The sequence below is a fragment of the Balaenoptera acutorostrata genome, chromosome 3 (genome assembly GCF_949987535.1).
Source record: "Balaenoptera acutorostrata chromosome 3, mBalAcu1.1, whole genome shotgun sequence".
NCBI lineage: Eukaryota > Metazoa > Chordata > Mammalia > Artiodactyla > Balaenopteridae > Balaenoptera > Balaenoptera acutorostrata.
The window spans coordinates 167,914,713-167,937,996 of record NC_080066.1 but is presented as its reverse complement, the minus strand read 5'-3'; the positions used below and the strand labels follow the sequence as shown (position 1 = coordinate 167,937,996).

At 37.4% G+C, this 23,284-nt stretch overlaps 1 protein-coding gene, 1 non-coding gene and 1 pseudogene across 4 annotated transcripts in view; all 3 read right to left on the bottom strand.

Moving 5' to 3' along the window:
- Positions 1 to 1,179: 1,179 nt before the first annotated feature.
- LOC114237813 (U4 spliceosomal RNA) lies at positions 1,180 to 1,308 on the bottom strand (annotated as a pseudogene).
- A 3,849-nt stretch (positions 1,309 to 5,157) lies between these two features.
- Positions 5,158 to 23,284, bottom strand: part of TRIP11 (thyroid hormone receptor interactor 11) — a 69,171-nt gene continuing 51,044 nt past the window's right edge. For all 3 annotated transcript variants that reach the window (XM_007198609.2, XM_057543033.1, XM_057543034.1), the window contains 5 exons: positions 15,373 to 15,454; positions 14,446 to 14,560; positions 13,900 to 14,016; positions 12,587 to 12,731; positions 5,158 to 10,172 (listed from right to left, as the gene is read on the bottom strand). In XM_007198609.2, coding sequence (XP_007198671.2) covers positions 9,952 to 10,172; positions 12,587 to 12,731; positions 13,900 to 14,016; positions 14,446 to 14,560; positions 15,373 to 15,454 — 680 coding nt within the window. In that variant the 3' untranslated portion in view covers positions 5,158 to 9,951. The remainder of the gene's footprint in view (positions 10,173 to 12,586; positions 12,732 to 13,899; positions 14,017 to 14,445; positions 14,561 to 15,372; positions 15,455 to 23,284) is intronic.
- On the bottom strand, positions 20,020 to 20,135 carry LOC114237814 (U5 spliceosomal RNA). The gene has a single exon (XR_003623302.1). It is a non-coding gene; the product is annotated as a U5 spliceosomal RNA (small nuclear RNA).

Here is a 23,284-nt window from a genome sequence, read left to right as displayed (position 1 = left end):
TTGCCACTTACCTGTTGGGTGACCTTGGACAAGTCACTTAACCTCTAGGCATCTCAGTTTCCTCACCTGCAAAACAGAGATACTATTTACCTCTCAGGGTAGCTGTGGGAATGAAATAAAAGTTAGTTATCCTCGTGATTGTCACTGTGTCTAAATTCCCACCCCTACACACTCCTCTCCCAAATATCTTTAATAACTGGTAAATTATCCACTTCCACGGACGAAACAGCCCCGCTCACCGTTGAGCAGGTCAAATTGCTAGAAAAGTTCTGTCTTGCATTGAATCCAAATCTGCTTCCCTATGTGGAACTACCTTCCATGGATTCTAATTCTCCCCTCAGCAGCCACGGGCTAGTCCCTCTTCTACGCAACCAACTTCCTTTTTGTGAAAACAGTTCTACCCCTTGACCCTGCTGGTATTCTCTTCCCCAGGCTGAACAACGTCACCTCCAACCCTGCCCCGCCAGTGTCACGTGACCCTTGTGTCACGTGACCCTGCGGCAGCCTGGTCTGTCTCCTCCTCCCTGGGCTGCATCAATTCTTGGTTTGCACTGAACTTGCACCAGTGAAGCAACCTGGAGTCCACAGGCTGCTTAACACCATCTCCTCCATCCCACGCTTGGGTTGCAAATTCTTTTTAAGGGAGAACAGGTTTTGCATGCGTCCCTATTAAATTTTTGTTCATTGCTCAAGATCTTTTTCCAAGATGAATTCTCCTAAAGTATTAAGTATCACTCCCAGCTTTAAACAACTACAGATATGTTGACCTTGACTTTTGTGACTTTATCAGAGTTATCAATAAAAAATTTACTGGGACAGGTGCTGGAGTGAAGCACTTGGTCCAGGTTGGCACTGATCCACTTCTTTCTTCAACATTTTGGGGCCACTGCTGATTGTCTAATTCAGGGTGCCACCTACTCCGCTCACTCAGCTTACATTTCCCCAACTTCTCCACAAAGACTGGGTGAGAGGCTTTGTCAGCTGTCCTGCTAACATCAAAATGCACGTTTTAATCTCATTCCTGATTTAGCAACTCTGTTTTAAAAAAGAAAATGAGATTTGTGAGCATGAACTACCAAATGAGTCTGGTTAGTTTCTCAGCACTTCCCTTCCTAAGTGTTTTTTGTTTGTTTTTTGGTTTTTAAGGATCCCAACCCCTGCCTCTTCTCCCAGCATCAGAATCAAATACAACACAACTACAGAACGACTTACGACATGTAAACTGTAGTAGAGGGAAAAGTTTTCAATCAGCAGTAATCGCGCCTCCGATAAACCTCGTTGGCTACGATACTGCCACTGCGCAAAGCTAAACTGCAGTATAAATGTAAGAGGTTATCACCTGCTAAATGGGACTTTCCTGGCTCCAATGAAACTCAGTTTGCTCACAATGCCGTGGGTTGGAAGACAGATGGGCTATTTTTTAAAAAAAAGGTAATGCTTCAAATTGGAGGGAAAATTCACAAAATTAGACCTTTAATGATAGATTTTTGACTATTAATATTAAATTGTTCATTTTTTCACTGTCCAAAAATAACTACATTGCAGTACTTTTCTAGGAGTGAATGCAAAACGCGGAAGGGGACACTATGAACTGTCTACGGTTGTGCTGGTGTCTACACACACTCTCTCCTTTGACCCCCCCCCCCCCCCCACAATAACTCTGTCAAAGAGGAAACTCTCCATTTGGCAGAGGGAAAAACAGACCCAGGGAGATCAGAGCCACACGGACAATAAACAGTCCAGATTGAAGCCCAAACCGAGCCTATCTGGTTCTGGAGCCCTCATTGCCTCCAGCTGGCCAAGCCTGGCTACCCCTGACCTACTGCTTACAAGGCTGGTTCCCGCCCTTTGTCTTAGCTCCTCAGGAACACTCCAGAACTCCCTGGGCCCTTCCGTCATTACCTTCTCTTTCTACTTCCTCAGTACTAATAAAGCCTTTCATTTCTTATATTGTCCAAACTTGGCCCAAAACAATCCAAAAACTAAAATGGCAGCCAACGCCGAAGAACTGTATTGGGCAGCAGCTCCACTCCACAGGTCCTCCCACCCTGGAAGGCGGGAAATTTTTGTCCTGATGCCCTAGCGGCTTCCGCTCTCCTCCTCCCTCCATCAGGCCTCTCAGTGAGTATGTGTCAGTTAGCACCTAGTCCCGCCTTAACCCTCTGAAATCTCACGATGTCCCCACCAGTCACCCAAGATGGTGCTCCCTAAGTTTCCTAGTGATCTCGTGGCCAAATACAATGCCCTTTACTCCATTCTAACTGTTCCTTTGTCTCTTTGAAGTGTTTGACCATGACCCATCTTCTCTCTTGTGTCCATGACTGTTACCTTGTTTTTCCCCATGTTTTTCCCTGACTACATTTTCCCAGCCCACCCCCCACTGTTTCTCTTCCTCCCTGATAACCAGAGTCCCCCTAAGTTAGATCCAGCCTTTCTTTTTCATGTGGTTTTTGGTTTGGGGTTTTGAAGGGTGGTGGTTTGTGGTTTCTTTTTTTTAATAGTAATAGCTCAACAATTATGTTTGATGGCAAAACGATATATGTTCTCACACTATGTTCTGTAGGGTGGTGGTTAGGGCTAACTAGTATGGCAGCTCTCTCTTTAAGGTGCCAGAGATTCAAGCTCCTTCCATCTTGTTGCTTGGCAGTCTCTAGACCTTCCTCTACTTGGTCCAGAATGGCACACCACAACCACACCCACAATTCAGGAAGCAGGATAGAAATTGACAGCCACACCTAGCTGCAAGGGATGCTGGGAGATGTAGTCTATGTTCTGAGAGATCACAAACCTACTTACCTAAAAATCTGGAGTTCTCTTACTCTGAAAGCAGAGAATGGACATCAGAGGACAAGCAGCAACCTCTGCCAGAACCCTTAGGAGCATCAATTTCATGCTCAATTTCTCTTTCTTTTCCCATCTTTATTTCCATAGTGAGGATATTTCTCCATTGCCATTTATGTTGCAAATATTTTCCTCAGTTTGTCTTCTGCCTTTTATTTTTGTTCACAATATTTTTGGAAACACATACAGTTTGCATTTTTATGTATTTAGATGACTTAATCCCATCCTTCATGGTTTCTGCCTTCATTGTCATGCTTATGTTAAACATATAATGACCTTTAAAAATATTGGTTCTGGAAGACGCATATGGGGATATATGTATACGTATAGCTGATTCACTTTATTATACAGCAGAAACTAACACAACATTGTAAAGCAATTATACTCCAATAAAGACGTTAAAAAAATATATATATTGGTTCTGTTTCACTGGAGAAGCCTGACAAATACAGGACCCTAAGCAAGTTTTTAACCTTGCTGAGCTTCAGGTTGTCAGCTATAAAATGGGAGCAAAGGGCTTCCCTGGTGGCGCAGTGGTTGAGAAATCTGCCTGCCAATGCAGGGGACACGGGTTCGAGCCCTGGTCTGGGAAGATCCCACATGCCACGGAGCAACTGGGCCCGTGAGCCACAATTACTGAGCCTGCACGTCTGGAGCCTGTGCCCCGCAACAAGAGAGGCCGCGATAGTGAGAGGCCAGCGCACCGCGATGAAGAGTGGCCCCCGCTTGCCACAACTAGAGAAAGCCCTCATGCAGAAACGAAGACCCAACACAGCCATAAATAAATAAATAAATAAATAATAAAAGATCACCAGAGATTATCAGCTTCATTTTAAAAAAAAATGGGAGCAAAAATATATCATGGTGTTGTAACGGAGACAGTATTCATAAAGCACCTAGCAGGTGTCAAGGCACAGTAGGCTCTCAGCAAAGGTTAGCGCTCTCTCTTTCTCTATCATGAGGCACTGATTGGTCAATAGTGCAAGTAGGTGTGCATAAGCCAAGGAAGGGCATAACATTGGTCAATTACCAGAGCCCCCAAATGGTTGTTTTTGACCATTTTAGTTTTATACTTGTTTTTTGTAGGGAGGATTGACTGACCTCTTCACACTGCCCTGGCTGGAGATCCCTCATAATATCCTTATTGTCTATTCTTAAATGTTTAAAACATTTCACATATACACACACACAAATTAAAGGATGACGGCAGGGGTAAATACTTTCCACCAACTAAAACTAATGTCTGAAGGGAAAAAAATAAAAGTGAAAAGACTTATAAAAATGGAAGTATTAATATCTCAAGTAGCAATTTTGTGGAGAATTGATGTTTACCATCATCAATATGTTTCAACACAGGAGCTACAGTTGGCAAGTGCAGTCCTAAAGGAAGCAACACAGTTTGAACGCCTGTATCCAGGCTACTCTAGTAGTAAATTTGCATGAGGCCCTGCAAATGCCTTAGAGAGATGACTTTGAAATGATTCCAAAATTTTTCAAAGACTGTACGTTCCATATAAGTTTTCAAAAATAAAAAATTACCTCATTAGTCTACAACTTGTAACTTTATCACCATCATTCCCTTTTTATTTGAGGAGAGTGCCTGCAAATCCCTCTTATAAAGGGACTAATGTGTTAGCTCTCATATAACGCCGTGGTTCTTTAAATACAGCTAAACGGAAAGAGCTGCATAGGAAACCTGAGCAAACTTATGTTACTTTCTTTCCAACTCTTTTCTTTAAATGAAATCATGAGTCCTTTCACCACCTGGGATGGTCCTTGCCCTTCGGGAAATCTATGCACTTTAAATACACACCCATTTACCCATGGGTCCATAGGGCTTGAGACTGATTCACCATTGTTGGAGGAAACCTCCTCACAATATAATGTCCTTCAACATCTAAAATGCCTTATATTTTGCAAAGTAGAATAATGTATCTTACATTCTTAACAGTCCAAGTATATCTAGAAAACTTTACCAAACTCTTGATACATTAAGTTCACAAATATTTTCAATCACTGAGATTTAATTTTTGAGGGTCAGAAATAGTTCACTGAAGCCTAAGAATATTTGAGGTGAAAAGGAGAGTACTCTTGTAAAATAAAGTCACAGCTGAAAATGATCACGGTCAAAACATCATTATAGGGCAAATTATTAATTTCTTAACCCAAGAAGGGCTAAAAGACAGATACACAGTAATAGCCAAGGCAGAAAACCAAATAAGGGTTCAAATATTTGCCTTAAGTGATCCATTTATTAACATTCTTAAATTTTTCTCTATCTCCAAAACAAATATTGTTGTAATTATAATGAATTAATAATTTACTGGATGTATTAAATTATGATAATAACATGCTGTAAAACTTTCAGATATATCATATATTCACATGACCTGAATTCCAAGGACAGGAAAACAAGGTTCAGGTTAGTAATAATTTGTAGTCCACTAGAATTGGTTAGAGCGAGAACTGTTTTTTACCTGACATTTAATTTGCTAGCCTGCTCCCTTCTAGGGTGCGCCACTGGTACTTCCTTTGAGATGTGCTTAACCACCACGCCCCCCATCTGTCTGTCAGGCCTAAGTCAGGGCCCTCAGGCACTTGGCACGTGCCCACGAGCACTGCTCTAGTACCTGGACAAGCGTCTGTCTCTCCCATTTGACTGAATCCCTCAAGCCTCAGACCCTCCTCTCCCTCATCTGTAGCAGATAAAGCTCCTTGCCAACCTCACAGTAGAAAACTTGCATTTTCCCTCCACCCGCTACCCGCATGTCCCCTCTCTTCCATCACTCCCGTCCTAGTAGGAGTCCTCCCTGAGGCCAATCCCCCCATCTGTGTTCGGACTCTATCAGCTCCCCCCTCAGGAACTCTTCTCTCCACTCTTCAGCCTCCATCTAAATGTGTCCTTCGCACAAGCATTCACACGTGCTCAAGTCTCCCAGCTTGCAAGTGCCTCCACCCCACTCTCCTCTTCTACTATCTCCTTTCCCCTTCACAACCTGATTTCTCAGAAGAGATGCCTATAAACACCATCACCACTTGCTCAGCACCTACTCGACCTACTTAACATGGCTTTCACTCCCACCATTCCACCAACACTTCTCTAAGTCACAGACAACAACTTCCTGAGCCAGTTCCTAAACCCAACTGATTCTTCTTAAAACTCAGCCCACCAGAGCAGCAAGAACTTCAGGCGTTTGACCTCTCCTTACCTTTTTGAAACAACACTTGGATTCAGTAACACCCCCATCCCTGACATTCTTATCTACTTTTTGGCAGTAATTATCACAACTTCTAATATCTGTGTAGAACTATAGACTTTATAAAGCATTTCCACAAGTGGTACATTTATTCATTTAATAGATATTATGAATGAATGGGTCATTTCATCCTTATAACCCATAAGTTTAATAGGTGTGTGTTATTTCAGAGACAAGAAAAATCAGTCCCATAGTCAAAGTAATTTTGTTAAAGGTCACACAGAAAGGTTCAAAATCCATACTCCAATCCATCTCTCAAATTTAAAACCCATGTTCCTTCCAATCCTATCACATGAACAGTTAAAAATATACAAGTTCCACATCTAAGAAAAAATGAATACATAACTGATTATTTTGCAGAAAAACCAAGAGCTCAGTGATGCATAGTATCACCTCTGGAGGAAAAAAGGGGCTGGCTAAAACCTCTCAGATCCTCTTTTCACACATAATCTTGAGCATCTATTAAATCGTTCATACTTAACATTTCCAAGGCTCAAACAGTATCCTAACAGCAGACATCCGGTGAACACTTGAAGATAACAGCTTCAGTAGTTCATCAACTTCTGCTGTAAACAACATGTGTAAGTCATTTCTCCCCCTTCTAAAGAAAAAGTCAGCAGCTGTTTGCTAAAAGGTTTTTTTTTTTTATTGTGGATGAAGACATTGCCAACTTACATGTATCATTTTTATTTGGAATAGTTTTTTTGACTTGCAGTGCTCCTGAGAAATTCAGAAATGCATTGACTTTAGCTCTATAAAACACAACCCAGTATTAAGGCTGGGCTGTAAATATCCCACTAGATATTTCCCTAAAAGTCAAAAGACAAATTATCAGTTTTAAGTAGAGAAACCTTAATAAGTTAAAAGGTAAGACTGGCAAATAATCACAAATGTCAGATCATTAAAAGTACCATTATTTTTTCCATAGGAATATATAAATGTTATACTTAACTTGATATTTAAAAAACTAAAGATAAATTTTTGTTAATGGAAGATGCTTTAGTTTGATATATGAAAAACTTCATTAGCCTTAAAAATCAAATTTAAATGCCTTAAGTTTGACACATAATAGCTCTTTATCAATAATTCTTATTATCTCTTGTCCCTGAAGCATAGTTGGGGTATTTTTCCACCTACTGACTGGAAAAGTATTTTGACTTTTTCCCCCTTTCAATTACCCATTAAAAGGTTAAAATAAACTAGAGGCTTTATTTGGGGGGGATATTTAGTATTTAGTTGGATGGTTTTAAGAAAGTCATTCCTTTTTCCCCCATGTTTTTGTTGCTTAGTTTTGGTTTTGTTTTTTTCTTTCAATTCAATAATGGCAGGAACTAAAAACTCAACCATGAGATACAGTATTATACTAAAATCAAATCCAATGACTGGATGAATTTTCTACTACAATATAGCAGTTGAAAACCATTAGGAATGCTGTGAAAAACTGTGGCAGCTATGGAAAAATTCAACCACAAATTTTAGTAAGTTTATAGAGAAGTAAACAGCAAAATTACTGTAGTTAAAATACTGCAGTAAAATTAGTGTTAGCAATGTCCAACTGCTAACATTAGAATTACAAGCTTCATCACTGTATGGTTCCTAAGAAGATTCCTTGAGCAGGTGGTTCATCTCTGACTCAACTTAGTTTCAGAAAAGTAGATGAGTTATGCCTGGTTTAGATCAACAAACACTTGGTATGCACACCAGTGAGCTATAGTTTCGATGAAGATACAACTGAAACATTAGGTACTACAGCTTTAGGACGAGGTCACATACTTTTTAAAATAGCAGCCATGTAAGGTCATGTTGGGATGTTTACATATGCAATCCACCCATAACAGCTTTCCAACTTATGTTGAACTATGGGGTAACGGGGGGGGATAGGCTGTTTGGAGCAGGGAAGGAAATACTGAAAATGTCATAAAAGGCATTTAAAATATGATGACATGCTACTTATACCCACCATGCATCTCCTTTTCAAATTAAAAGAGGGAATTTTTTTCTATATTTCTTCAAAATGAAGGATCATGTTGTCTTTTTTTTTTTTTTTTTTAACTTAGAAACTTTTATTTCGGATGCTCCACACTGAAAGAAAACTTCAATGGCAAGCAGCAAATAATTTAGGATGGTCAGTGAAAGTATCTTTGAAAGGACCTTATAAAACCTAAGAGTAATAATTTCGTAGAGAAACAATAATGGGCAAACCGGACAGGAGACAGTTGGATAGTTCTAATAAAGCACTTGTATGACAACTTCCTTTAAAGTATGCTAAATAAAGAATGGCAATATAAATAAATTAGCAAAGAAGACAGGGGATGTTCTGAAGGAGCAATGTCTAAGTTACCAGATTTTTCAGAAAAACAAGTTTTATCCATCAATACATAAAGACTTCCAATCCTCTAAATACAGTACAAAGTATACAGTTAATCACAGCAAAATTTACAAACAACCAAATTTAGCCCTGGTCAGAGCCAGGCCTGTTTACATATTTGGATTAGTATCGTTTTCACCTTTCCTTATTATACAGAGGTTTCTATTTTAAAGGCATATCGAAATTTACAAAATTTGCAAAGAAATGTCTTTAAATGTACAACTTCAACAACTAATACAAACATGAACGTCCCGACGTAATTAAATTCCAAGTCAGGATTTTTATGAGGGGTTTATAAAAAAATTAAAGGAATACTCCCTTACCACTAAGTTCCAAACACCTGGTGCTGGTGTCGTTGAAGTGATTTCACTACCCTCAGTGACCATGAGGATGAGAATGGATGACTCCAAGGTGGCCATATCTCTCACGTCAATACCTCAGACAGAGGCAGGAGGTGTCACGTCTAGTGATATTGCTAATTATAGTTACGTAAATGCAGCTGTAGAATTTAACACTTAGATGAAAGTTGTGAGTAGGTGTGTAGAAACAGTTTTAAGATGTTATCTTTAAAGAGACACCTTAGCTCTTAAAACTAAACCGTATGTTCACAGTATGTACTCAACAGTAAAGAGGAACAAGTTTCCGATATATTCAGCGACTTAGAAGGATCTCAAGGGAATTATGCTGAGTGAAAAAAGCCAGTCTCAAAAGGTTACATACTGTAGGATTCCACCGAATGGCACTCTTGAAATGACAAAATTATAGAGAAGGAGTGTAGTGAGGGGTTGCCGGAGGTTAAGGAGCCAGTAGGGAAGGAGGTGGCTATGACTGTGAAAGGGGAGCACAAAGGGTCCTTGACGAAACTGTTCTGTCTCTGCACTGTCATCACATGAATCTACACACGTGATGAAATTGCATAGTACCAGATACACACACCTTCCACCTTAGGACACCTGTGACCTCCCAGGGACAGCCTTGTTCTTGGCCTGTCTACTCCACGTCCTCTTAAAGTTGATTAATATATACTTTAGATCAATTTTTGCACTATGCAGATAAGCCACCACTATTTTCTTCTTCCCTTTTTTTGGTAAATCTGTTGATTATCTTTAAAAGATAAACTACATGTCTCTAGCTTAAATGAGCTTGAAAAGGAAATAAAGAGCTGATATATAGCTACTAGTGTTTTCGTCTTTCTTTTAATTTTTCTTATTTTTGTAAATTAAAATTAAAAGAGTGAATGTTTCTAGCTTAAGTTACATCAAATCAGACAGGGAAAAAAAGCAGATAATATAGCAAACACTTCCTCCTTTAACACCTGCAATTTCTAAAAGCATTAAGAATACTTCTATTAAATTTAGATAAAGTACAACTGCGAACAAATACATGACTTTTTCCAAAAGGCCACTTTGTGATAAAGTACATACACATAGTGTTCACAGGGTTTTTTTAAAGTGCTATATATGTCATCTCTGGCTTAAGAATCACCTACTGCTTTAAAAGGTCTTTCAACACAACTCCGGCGCTGTTGTCAGGTAACACTGGCAAAGGCGTAAATGTGGGCAGTACGTCTGAGATGGGTTTCAAAAGAAGATGCCCAGGCCCTCCAGGTCCAAGTCCAGCTGGGTTAATGAGAGGCACAGCCGCAGAGCGGGGAGCCAGGAACGGATTCACATCTGTTCTTCTACCAGACCTGGATTCGGTTGTATCTAAATGACAAAATATGAATGATTTAATCTCCCATATGTTATTTGGTCACTGTTATACATGTGTTTTAGGTTCCTAGATTTGGCCCCCATATAAATTTCATTCATATGCTGCTGGGTTCTGGATCGGATAAACAGGGTCTATGAAACACAGAAGGTGAAAGAGGATAAGGCAATAAATAGAGAAAGAAATGGAAGTGAGAAATATTTGTATGTAGAGCTAATACTTTATTAAACACATTAGTATTGTTGTCTTATACTTAATACCAGTTATATATAACTGATTAACGTCATTTACTCTAACAACAGTTTTTTAAAAGATGTTTTCTATGTAACCAGGCAAACTCTATCTAACCACCTGAAAGATGGGAGGACTTGAGAACTTGTTTTGCCCAAATAATTATAAAGGTCATGAAAAAAACTAGCATCCATATTACAATGATAACAATCAGATTTACTATTAATTTACCAAAAGAAAAAACAACTTATGCATTACATTAAATGATCACCTTTTAGACGTTCAAAAGTTTGAAAATAATTCTCATTAGATTATTTCTCTGTAAAGTCAGGCTGAACAATTAAGTTTTTACTGGAACAGGCATTTGGTTTACGTACTAATTTCTTAGTGGGCAGAATTCTGCTTTATTACCCAAGACTGTTAACAACTTCATTGTTGAGAGACAAGCAACCTGTCGAAGGCACCCACTTCAGCAGTGGGAAACTCAAATAAAGGAGGCCTCCTAAACAAAGGGAGCATTGAGACAAATTCATCAAATCTTCTTATCATTGAGCATCCTTGGGTCCCCAAGTTGTACTTTCCTGTGAATGACAATTTTCCAAACTCTCAAAAAGCTTCTGGTGCTATGTGGTAAGCTCTGGCTTTTGTCTCTGATCAATACAAATGAAGCTGCGCATGTGACTCGATAACTGAAGGTGGGGAGGTGTATGAAAGAGGAGGAGAGGGAAGAAGGGGAAGGGGTGGAGACAGGGGGAAGGAGGGAGAGGGAGGGGAGACCCTGCCAAAAGAAATTTTGGAATCAAAATTTAAATAATGTACGTTTAAATAAAATTTAAATAAATTTAAATAAAATAGAATAAATTTTAGCTTCAAGATGCTAAAATCTAGTATGACAAGAAAAAGTGTTTTAGTATAGTCTACACATGTTAAAGTTGAGACTTTTTTTTTTTTTTATAAATTTATTTATTTATTTATTTATTTTTGGGTGTGTTGGGTCTTCGTTTCTGTGCGAGGGCTTTCTCTAGTTGCGGCAAGCGGGGGCCACTCTTCATTGCGGTGCGCGGGCCTCTCACTGTCGCGGCCTCTCTTGTTGTGGAGCACAGGCTCCAGACGTGCAGGCTCAGTAGTTGTGGCTCATGGGCCTAGTTGCTCCGCGGCATGTGGGATCTTCCCAGAGCAGGGCTCGAACCCGTGTCCCCTGCATTGGCAGGCAGACTCTCAACCACTGCGCCACCAGGGAAGCCCGAGACTTTTCTAAAGACTAAATGTAGTAGACAAATCTTTTATCTAAAATAATTCTACCACTTTCTCTTTCTATAAAAGTTCAGGAAAATAGAAATATTCATCTAAATAAGAACTAAGGAAGTTCTTTAAATTTCAGAATATAAATTCAGTATTTTATCCAAATTTAAGTATCTGGCATGTGACAAACTTGACAGTATACAATACGTACCTTTACAGTCCAACTAGCAAACATGTTAGTCTGTATTAAAATATGAAGATTTCATATAAAAGACAGCCCTTCCAATAAAGAATTCGTATATAGTCTAATGGATTATACTTTAATTTGAACTCAAGAAACTTTAGTACATGCCAATATAGAGGATATAAATAGCATAAGATCCTTACAACCTAGTGGGGTAGAAAACTATGTCCACATATTGTAGAACCACCATACCATTTGTTTCCAGGCAGGCCTTTCAACATATAAGAACTCTTCATAATGTTCTTGGATGTGTAGGCCAGTTTACTAAACAGCTCTTGTACATATTATTAACACACCAACTTTGGTTTTTGAGTGTAACACTTAGATTATCACAGGGGAAAAATCTTTCTCTAACTATAAACTACAATTCGAAAGGAAAATGCGTGAACAAGCAAAGGTTTACGAGTTCAACCACCACTTCCACGAATAATTCAAGGTGTCTTATGCAGAGAGAGAAGAATTATTCCAATATATAAAGGGAAAATATATCATATTGCTTAAATTAATCTAAGCTAATTAAATATCAGGTTGCTACAAGAATATATGAAGCCAAAATCTAATGCCTTACTGGAATTTTGGAAGAAGTCATTGCACATTTTCAAAAACACTAAAAATTTAGTTAATATCACTGTAAAACATAATCAAAAATCATCAATTTTTTAAATTGTAGAAAAAATAAGTATCTGATTTTACCTTTAAAACTTCCAGGTACACTTGTATCTAGTTTTCTCCTTCCTGGTGAATCTAGAGGTTTCATATCATGAACAGAAAGCTTGGGTGGTGGAATAGATGGATGAGATTCTGTTTCTAGAAATTTAACAAAAAGTTCTGAAAAAGACTAAGAGAAAATATTTGGGATATATTAGGCAGATAATAAAATTATATTCACTACAGCTAAGAAACTGTACCAGCTATTCTAATTAAATATTAAAAACTAGTCATGCTATCTGAATCATTTCTTTAAGAACAAGCCTTATGAACAATTAAAAGTGCTAGCACTCTGATACACAGGTATCAATCAAAAACTTTAACAATTTTATCAATAATGTTTGATGACAACACTTGTTACAAACCTCATAATGAGAATTAGCCACCAGATAACAGATTTCTCACCATCAATGGCATTTAAGACATCAAGTCTTAAAATCATTTTAGTAACTGTTTACATAGACATAAAAAAATTTCAACAGAAGACAAGCATTAAAGTTCTTTTTTCTACAGTAACACCCAATGAATGAGTATAGCAAAAGCTCACCAGTAATATTATCAGATTAAAATAATGTAATGTAGAACTTTCCTTTAAATTAAATTTTATGCCATCCAATTTGAGTTCTATCTTTCACCAGCTTTGGGTAAGTCACCTATCTTCAGTTTCCTCTTTAGTAAAAAAATAAATAAAATAAAGAAGTAAACTGGACATTCTAACTCACAGTGCTACTCAATTCAATTAATACTCATCTTAAGCCTACTATATACCAGGCATCATGTTTTTGTGTTTAGTAACTGCCTCCTCCTACCAGAATGTAAGTTTGCTGAGGGAAAGCACTTTACCTATTTGGTTTGCACCTGCATCCTCAATGCTCAGAACAGTCTGGTACACAGCAGGTGCTCAATAAATATTCACTGGCTCAATGACTAAGTAGATACATACAGGCATAAAATAGAGCCTCTGTCTTTAAGAATCTCATAACTTAGTAGTAAGAGGTAAATGATTGTGGGCTGATAGCAGCATGATCAAATACAAAGGAAGGAACAGTTAATGCTTTGAAAAATCAAAGTACCATGTAAACAAAATGTTAAAATAAAACCTACTGATATATGTAATAAAATTATTAAAACTGGCTTATTATCCTTAAGCTAATCACCTCTCTGGATCTCAGTTTCCACAACCCCAAAATAAAAGGGCTGTATAAAATAACCTGAAAAAGAAGTCTAATTCTTTGCAAATGAATATGACGCACAATCATTTCACTGCTCATCTCCAGCAGGAATAAATCAACTCTTACACTGTTAAGCAGAGATTGCTGATTTGGTCTCAAAGGTGTGTTGGGAACACTTTTTGATCCTCCTCCAAGCCACCCAGTCATCCACTTGGTAACACCACCCTGATCTTCATTCAACAACTGAAAGATTATTTTAAAACAGAAAAATATTATCAACACAAGAAAAGAAAACAGAAGCATTTTTACATGATTTCAGATGGTAGTAAACCATGTTTTCCAAGTCCAATTCCTTGTTTCCTACTGATAGAAGCTACATATACACTGAAATGTCATCCTAAGCACTATTTCAAATAAAATTTGAGGACTGTCATGTCTCAAACTTTAAGCATTCTGATATGAACGGTTGCATATAAGTTACAAAACATTTAAACTAATATTATACAAGCTGCACAAATCTGCTTCTTCTTTGTAGTATAAAATGATTCCATTTCCACATTATTGAGAAAATTGTATTCAGCAAGTTATATAATACACAATAAAAATAAATTATGTGATGCCAAGCATTTTAGTTATAAATGTATTCAGAATGGCATTCAATATTCAAGTTACCTGCTCCATTTCCTCCTTTTTGATACCTAGGATGCTTCCCATTAATCGTAACACTTCATGACGCTGATTTTTTGGTGTGTGGAAGTGTCCAGTAAAGAGGTTTCTCATCAGGACTCTATGAAAACAGAGGCAGAAACAGCTCAGGCTAACTCACCAGTTGTCTCAATATCTAGTGTATGCAAACAATAAACACTAAACATACAAATATTTAATCATATTTAAATAATAGTTATAAAAAACACTAAACAGTAAAATATTTTAAAGTAGCTTTAAAAATTTTTTGACAAGTCTAATTAAGAATACTGCAAACAACCCAAAATGTGTACCTTTCAAAACATCACTTACTAGTCACCAACTTTCTTCAACCAAATAATCAACTGAGATGGTACCTCATTAGTAATCTCAGTGCCTGTCTGGGTTGATGTCTTAAGGAGACACTTCAGATTTTTCCCTCCGTAACCTAAATGGTGATGATAGTTCTTGTGTTTAATGGTTATGCTTATATTTCCCCATTCATTAAAAATTTGCTCAAAATATCTAAATCTTTAAAATGTTAAAGATATACTACATGTATACCTAGGTTTCACACCTAATGCATTTGAGCAAGATATGTCCACTTAAGGGCAGTAAAGAGAACAAAAAAGAATGGTAAGAATAAACTTTATATTTTCTAAGTACTTTATATTGCGGTGATGTTTTAACTCTTCCCTATGGTTTTAAGAAAAAGAATTTGAGCTGGGGAAGTCTATTTAAAAACCAAGAGAAGACAAGTTATTGACCCCTCTTTAAAACTACCTGCAGCTCATCACTATATAAGAACAAGAAAAAGTTTTTTAAAACCTTAATCACATACATTTACATGTAGAAATTGTTTTTACCATAAAAGTGATCCCCATAAAATACATAAAAGTAAAAGGCAGAGCATACTTGTCCACTTTTCCTTCTGTGCTATTTACTAAATTCATCAATTTCTTTTGTACATCATCCAGCATTTCTTGTCGGAGCTCATCTGTTTTAAAACATGTAAATAAACAGAGTCATTAACTGATTAAAATAGTCTGTATGAATATATAATGAGATTTATGACATCTTTACTGAGAATTTTGAATATATGTACTTATTCTAATTAGGAATACTCAATTGCGTCCACCTCCTTCTTTGGTTCAGGGAATTAGGTTCTCTGGTATAGAAATTACCTAGAAGCCAGAGTATGCATTAATTCACATCGTTTACCCCCAATAAAATAATCAATTCTTTAACAGAACATTTAAAAACCAAAGGTTTTCTCATTCTCTTCAGAAACTTAACAGCAAAGAAGAGATTTTTCACAACTGCTTCCTTGCCTGAAACATCTCCAGAGCCACTCTTTAATGGGAAAAAACCGGAAAGGACAATTTAAAATTTTCCTTTTTCCATTTTCCCGGCTGGAATCTTTTTTGGTGAGCTAAGAAGAGCAGCTAACTCAACCAAGACCATGGCTCAGAAGGCAGCTGATAGGGCAAAGTATCCTGGGGTAAATAAGCTGCAAAAAACAATTCAGATCACTGGTTCCAACACACTAGGCAAGATACTATAGCTTATGACTGATTTAGAAAGATGTTTAGATTACTTTATTTTTAAATTCTTATTTATTTTAAAAGGAAGCAAAATCTGTAAAGTCTTGGCAGAATACTAGGAATGTGAACAGTATTAAAAGCGAAGTCTAGAATTACAACAGGAGAGACCCTGTTCATAATCAACCATGCCATGGGACCATGGATTCCTAGACTAAGGAACTCTCAGCAAACCCATGGAGTTTACACCATTTCCTCAGAAATGGATAGTCTGAGCCGAAGGAGATGCTTATTAACATCAAGCTAGATTACAAATTTCATTCCGAAAGAAATTAAGAGAATGCTTTGCAGTAGAGCTCAACTTTTCAAATCAAGAAACACTCACATCCCAACATGAGACAACTCTGACCTCTTTCCACAAACCTACTCTTCGAATTATGCAGCATTTTCCTAGTGGTAGTGGGATACAAGTTTCCTTATCCAGTATACCACTTGCAAATGTTTTCTCCCACTCTGTGAGTTGTCATTTCACTTTCTTGATGGTATCCTTTGAAGCACAAAAGTTTTTAATTTTGATGAAGTCCAATTTAGTTTTTCTTTTGTTGCTTGCCCCTTTAGTGTCATATCTAAGAAGCCACTGCTTAACTCAACATCACCAAGATTTACTCCTATGTTTTCTTCTAAGAGTTTCACAGTTTTAACTCTAAAATGTAGGTCTATGACCCACTTTGAGTTACTTTTTGTGCATGGTATGAGGTATGGGTCCAACTTCGTTCCTGTACATGTGGATATCCAGTTGTTCCGGTACCATGTGTTGAAAAAACTATTCCTTTGGAATCCTTGTTGAAAATCAATTGACCAGAAATGTATGATTTATTTCTGAACTCTCAATTCCCACTGCAAGACCTCTGCAAATGTTTTCCTTTTGCCTGGAAAGCTCTTTTCCTTCGGCACTGCCTATTAAACTCCTCTCTACCATTCACATCTCAGTTCCCAGGTCCCTTCCTCAAAGAAGTTTTCTCTGAACCTTACAGATTAGGCCAGGTTCATCTGCTTTATGTTTTCATTCTGTCTGTACAATACTAAAATTCTGATTTACAGTACTAAATGTATATACAGAATGTCCAGTTTAACTGTTTGCAATGGTTTGTGGTTTTTCCAAATTGCAAAAATCTAAACTGCAAAATGTAATAGGCTAACTTTTACCAAAACAGAGATGGTTGCCATAACCATATTATAAAAGCAAGGTTTGTGTTTGGAAAATCTACTACAAACATTTCCTTTCCTGTCTTTCCAGGGAGGAATTTAAGCTTGGACATTAAGAGAGAGACAGACAGACACAGAAAGACAGACAGAGACAGAGAGAACAAGACTGTTACTAAAGTCTGAGTCAGTAAAAGACATTTTAGATTCTTAATGGGCACATATATACTACGAACCATGGTGCCACGTGGGCCTTTTCTAGTACTACCTTCTAAATTAAGTAGAACTCTTAATTATTCAGAGGAAGAACAGCAATAAGTTAATCTCTTGTTGATGTTCTGAATTAACCACCCCACTCATGAACTAAAGTAAGAGCCAGAGTAAAGATGGGTAGTCTTCTCTTTCATCCTCCTCCACTTCTCCCCAAGGCTATACAAAGGTAGCAGAACAAGAGGTCAAACTTAACCTACCCCAACCTTCTCTGAGACTTCCCTTCTCCTAACTACTTTCTTCTAAAATTAATGATTTTTATATTGATTACATGTCAAAATGATAATATTCTAGATACATTGGGTTATATAAAATACATTATTAAAATTAATCTCCCTGTATCTTTTTACTTTTTAAACATGGCTACTAAAATATTTTTTAATTATAAATGTGGTTTGCATTGCATTTTTATGGGATAGCACTGCTTTGGAGTATAACCAGGATATAACCACTATACTGTCTCTTATTAAAAAAAGAGGGCTTCCCTGGTGGCGCAGTGGTTGAGAGTCTGCCTGCCAATGCAGGGGACGCGGGTTCGAGCCCTGGTCTGGGAAGATCCCACATGCCACGGAGCAAATGGGCCCGTGAGCCACAATTACTGAGCCTGCGCGTCTGGAGCCTGTGCTCCGCAACAAGAGAGGCCGCGATAGTGAGAGGCCCACGCACCGCGATGAAGAGTGGTCCCCACTTGCCGCAACTGGAGAAAGCCCTCGCACGGAAACGAAGACTCAACACAGTCATAAATAAATAAATAAATAAATAAATAAATAAATAAATAAAACGAACGTGAATTTCTTTAAAAAAAAAAAAAGGAAGATAAAACTGAATGATAGATATCTTCAGAGTAAAATTCACAGAGCTGATTCTGATAAAAATGATTTTAGTAAAATTAATTAGAAAAATTTAACTTTGCTCTATGAAAAACTGATCAGGAAATCCATCTTAATAAAGTTCGAGTAGAAAATATTTTCTTGATGAAAATTCCTTAATATGGGTATAACTTTTATTAAAATCTCTGTGTTCTGAAAGGATGATCAAAACATCCTTAAGGCCAAAATAATAGGGTAAAATTTCTTAAACTCATTATCAGAATACAAGTTAGTCCTGAGCTAATGAGAAAGAGAATTGACAATGTGCATATCCTTGCAGACATGTAGAGGGCTATTTCAAATACAAGCAGTAGTTTAAATGGATTCTGATATTTGAGTCTAGAAAACAACCTCAGAATTTGGGGGAAGGGACTGGAAGGATGGATTAACTAGGAAAGATTTAGAAAAGAAAAGAAAGGCAAATACTGACTTCAAAGGTCCCTACAGATTTCTCTTTTTCCCCCAGGCACACCTATTCTCCTCCCACAAAAGATTCTCAATATTTCTCCATAAAAACTGCACACTAATTCAAACCACAATTTGAAACAGAATTATATTTATATGGGCAGGCAAAACACAGTTATTCAGAAATGGGGTTTTAGCCAAATACAATATCCCTGTGAAATAACCTAAAAACATGCCAAAATAATTGTCTGGAAGTTAGGGGGGAAAGAAAAGGCGGGGGGGTACACTTTAAAGTTGAGCAATAAAGCAACTGAGGTTGGTCTAGTTTAGGGGAAGAGTTACTCTGAATATCTGACATCCTAAAACCATATCAGAGCCTCGTCTCTGTAATACCTAGAGATGGTGCCATGATCTTCATCACTTGATTTAAAACCAAAATTTAACATAAAATGTAAGTGACTACAACAAATTAGTACATCATAATTTTACATTTTATTTGCAATTAGTAAGACTGCACTATTAATACTGTCTTCAGAGAGCATCGTACAGTTAAGTCACACTCCTTACAAAGTCATTGGCTATTTTATGACTAAGCTCCCTTGGACAAGATTCAAGTTTATTTAACAGTCACCTGACTGAGAAAAGAAAGATGGCTGGAGCAGGACTTGAGAGTCGGGAGACCTGCATGTGAATTATGGTCTTGTCACAAGACCTGGATGTGAATCATGGTCCTGTCACCAGGGCCGGACTTTGTTGCCTATTTTGTAAAATGAGCATGCTTATCTCAAAGGATTTTGAGGGACTCTACTGAGTGATTAAATGTGACATTTCTAACCAGTAAAGTTCTATATAAAGCATTAGTATTCATTCATCTGATTTTTTAAAATATCATCTTTCAACCTAGCCCTAACCATTATCGATAATATGTATCACTTTGGTTAACATTAACACTGATAACTTTTCCTCCATTTTGCCTTATTTGTCATCTTTACAAACTATGGCAAAGAAGTCAACGCAAGGAAAAAAGAATGTTAGAAATATGATTTTATTATAGATATGTCAGTAAATAAACTGGGTCTTGTGTCTTACTTGGACTGGCTACCTAAAAAATAAATTTAAATCTGATATATTAAATCTAATATAAGGAAATTTAGCCTCTTCAGTCAATTAAATATAATTAAAGCAAAGGCTAGAAATTTGATGGTCTTTTTATTACAGAATTTCAACTTATACAAGATCACTTTCATTATAACATCAAACGATTTTTTTTTCCTAGCTCTGCCAAAGCAAGGCCTCAAAAAATTTACTGAACACTCAGATTTGTTTCTCTCCACAGAAATCTTTAGTAAAAGGCAAAAGATTTATTTGATCTAAAGAGAAACCAGAGTATCCAAATGATATTTTTTAAAGGCACCTTGTACTTATTTATATTGGAAGTTAAGACATATTAGTGGGCTTCCCTGGTGGCGCAGGGGTTAAGAACCTGCCTGCCAATGCAGGGGACATGGGTTCAAGCCCTGGTCTGGGAAGATCCCACATGCCGCAGAGCAACTAAGCCCGTGCATGACAACTACTGAGCCTGCACTCTCGAGCCCCGCAAGCCACAACTACTGAGCCCATGCACCACAACTACTGAAGCCCACGCGCCTAGAGCCTGTGCTCCGCAACAAGAGAAGCCACCGCAATGAGAAGCCTGTGCACTGCAATAAAGAGTAGTCCCACCTCGTCGCAACTAGAGAAAGCCCGCACGCAGCAATGAAGACCCAATGCAGCCAAAATATATAAATAAAAATAAATTTTAAAAAAAGACATATTAGCAACTGCTTCGTCTTTTAACTCGATTCATTTCAACCATTTCAACAGAATTTTAAGGTCTAGAGTATATGGTGAATGCTTTCTTGTTCCATAATTATAATTATTAATTGCAGAGTAAAAAGTAATTTTTGAAACTCCACTTCCTAGCAATGAACTCACAGAAAAGAATTTTATTAATACCGTATAACCTCATTAACTTGAATTTCAATAGATTAGAATCTGTGATTAAACTGAAATATCAATGTTGAAGTCTACTGGATTATTTGTACAGTTAAATTAGAGTTACTATGTGCATTTGAAAGAGATTTTATGTAAATATTTTTAATATAACCAGATCAAGTTTATTTTCCCTCTCCATCCTCCTCCCTCAATCCTTTAATACATTAGAATTCAGATAATTTGTACTGCATTTTTCATATCAAAACAAATTTTTTTAAAGACTGAATATTATGAGTCAAGTAATTTTTTTTATTTTTAATTTTTTAACATCTTTATTGGAGTATAATTGCTTTACAATGGTGTGTTAGTCTCTGCTTTATAACAAAGGGAATCAGTTATACATATACACATGTCCCCATATCTCTTCCCTCCCGTGTCTCCCTCCCTCCCACCCTCCCTATCCCACCCCTCTAGGTGGTCACAAAGCACCGAGCTGATCTCCCTGCGCTATGCGGCTGCTTCCCACTAGCTATCTATTTTACGTTTGGTAGTGTACATATGTCCATGCCACCCTCTCACTTTGTCCCAGCTTACCCTTCCCCCTCCCTGTATCCTCAAGTCCATTCTCTAGTAGGTCTGTGTCTTTATTCCTGTCTTGCCCCTAGGTTCTTCATGACCATTTTTTTTTTTTAGATTCCATATATATGTGTTAGCATACGGTATTTGTTTTTCTCTTTCTGACTTACTTCACTCTGTATGACAGACTCTAGGTCCATCCACCTCACTACAAATAACTCAATTTTGTTTCTTTTTATGGCTGAGTAATATTCCATTGTATACATGTGCCACATCTTCTTTATCCATTCTTCTGTCGATGGACATTTAGGTTGCTTCCATGTCCTGGCTATTGTAAATAGAGCTGCAATGAACATTTTGGTACATGACTCTTTTTGGATTATGGTTTTCTCAGGGTATATGCCCAGTAGTGGGACTGCTGGGTCATATGGTAGTTCTATGTATAGTTTCTTAAGGAACCTCCATACTGTTCTCCATAGTGGCTGTATCAATTTACATTCCCACCAACAGTGCAAGAGGGTTCCCTTTTCTCCACACCCTCTCCAGCATTTATTGTTTGCAGATTTTTTGATGATGGCCATTCTGACTGGTGTGAGATGATATCTCATTGTAGTTTTGATTTGCATTTCTCTAATGATTAATGATATTGAGCATTCTTTCATGTGTTTGTTGGCAATCTGTATATCTTCTTTGGAGAAATGTCTGTTTAGGTCTTCTGCCCATTTTTGGATTGGGTTTGTTTTTTTGATATTGAGCTGCATGAGCTGCTTGTAAATTTTGGAGATTAATCCTTTGTCAGCTGCTTGTGAGTCAAGTTATATATTTAATTTTTAAAGGTTCACACAGACCTGCCATATCCCAAAAGAAAGGGCCACAGTTGGGTCAGTGAGCAGTAAAGTCATTATAATAATTTTGCCACTTACTGAATATCATCATCACTATATACTTACACTGATATTTATTAACGACAAAGACTTTCTAGGCTACAGACTAAACCTCAACCCGTTTCTGAAAGCTCACTGTTGCAAATTAGCACGGACTAAATACAAGGAAATGTTTTGTTCAGACCACACAGGGTTTTTTGAAAAACTTAAATTACATGTCACGTTAAAAAATTGGAACATTTCACATAAGTCTACATTTCTGGTGTCTCTTGAAAGACCTGAAGATCTGGCAACCCTGGACCCACATTCCTATACAACAACAGTTCAGTGAAGCTGAGAATTTGTTGCCCCCTATAAGAAGCTCTCCAATTCACCACAGTCTCTACTTAGTCCTTTTTGCTCCTTTATATTATAATTAGTGCCCCAGTTTACAATTTCTGTTGGTGATCCTTACTTATAGCTTCATTTCTTCACAAAGCAGCTCACTCCCACCTCTGCCTTCTCGGCACTCCACACCAACACAGCACACACACACACACGTTATTAGTCCACCAGATCTTCAGCCAGTTTCCAAATTATGACACACAGTTTCATACGAATTCCTCCCTCTGTCTAGAATGTTCTCCCCCAACTCTCTGCCTGCTTCACTGTACGTATTCACCATTCAAGTGAGGGCAAGTATACCCTTCACTAGCCTTTTCTACCCTTGTACACCACCATCAAGAAGTAGAATGGATTGCTTCTTCCTTTTGAAATAGCTTGCTGCATGTATGTGACTGCATGTAGTCTTCCCCTATTCCTGCTTGACTATAAACCTCCTGAAGGTAGAACTCTTGTCCCGTATCTTTGTATCTTTAGTACTTATTTTAGTGCTTGGTACACAGCACAAAACAATGAATTTGTGATAAATGAAAGAATGACTGACTTTTCTCTGGGAAGGGAGACTATCTGAGAATAGAACACAGGTCAAAAAAGAATAAATGATTTATGTTATGAATTACTCATACTATTCACATGAGGAAAAATACACAAAACATACAAAGTCAAAAAATTCTCATATCTACATAATTTGCTTTTCCCTTTATACCTAGAAGAATTAATAAAA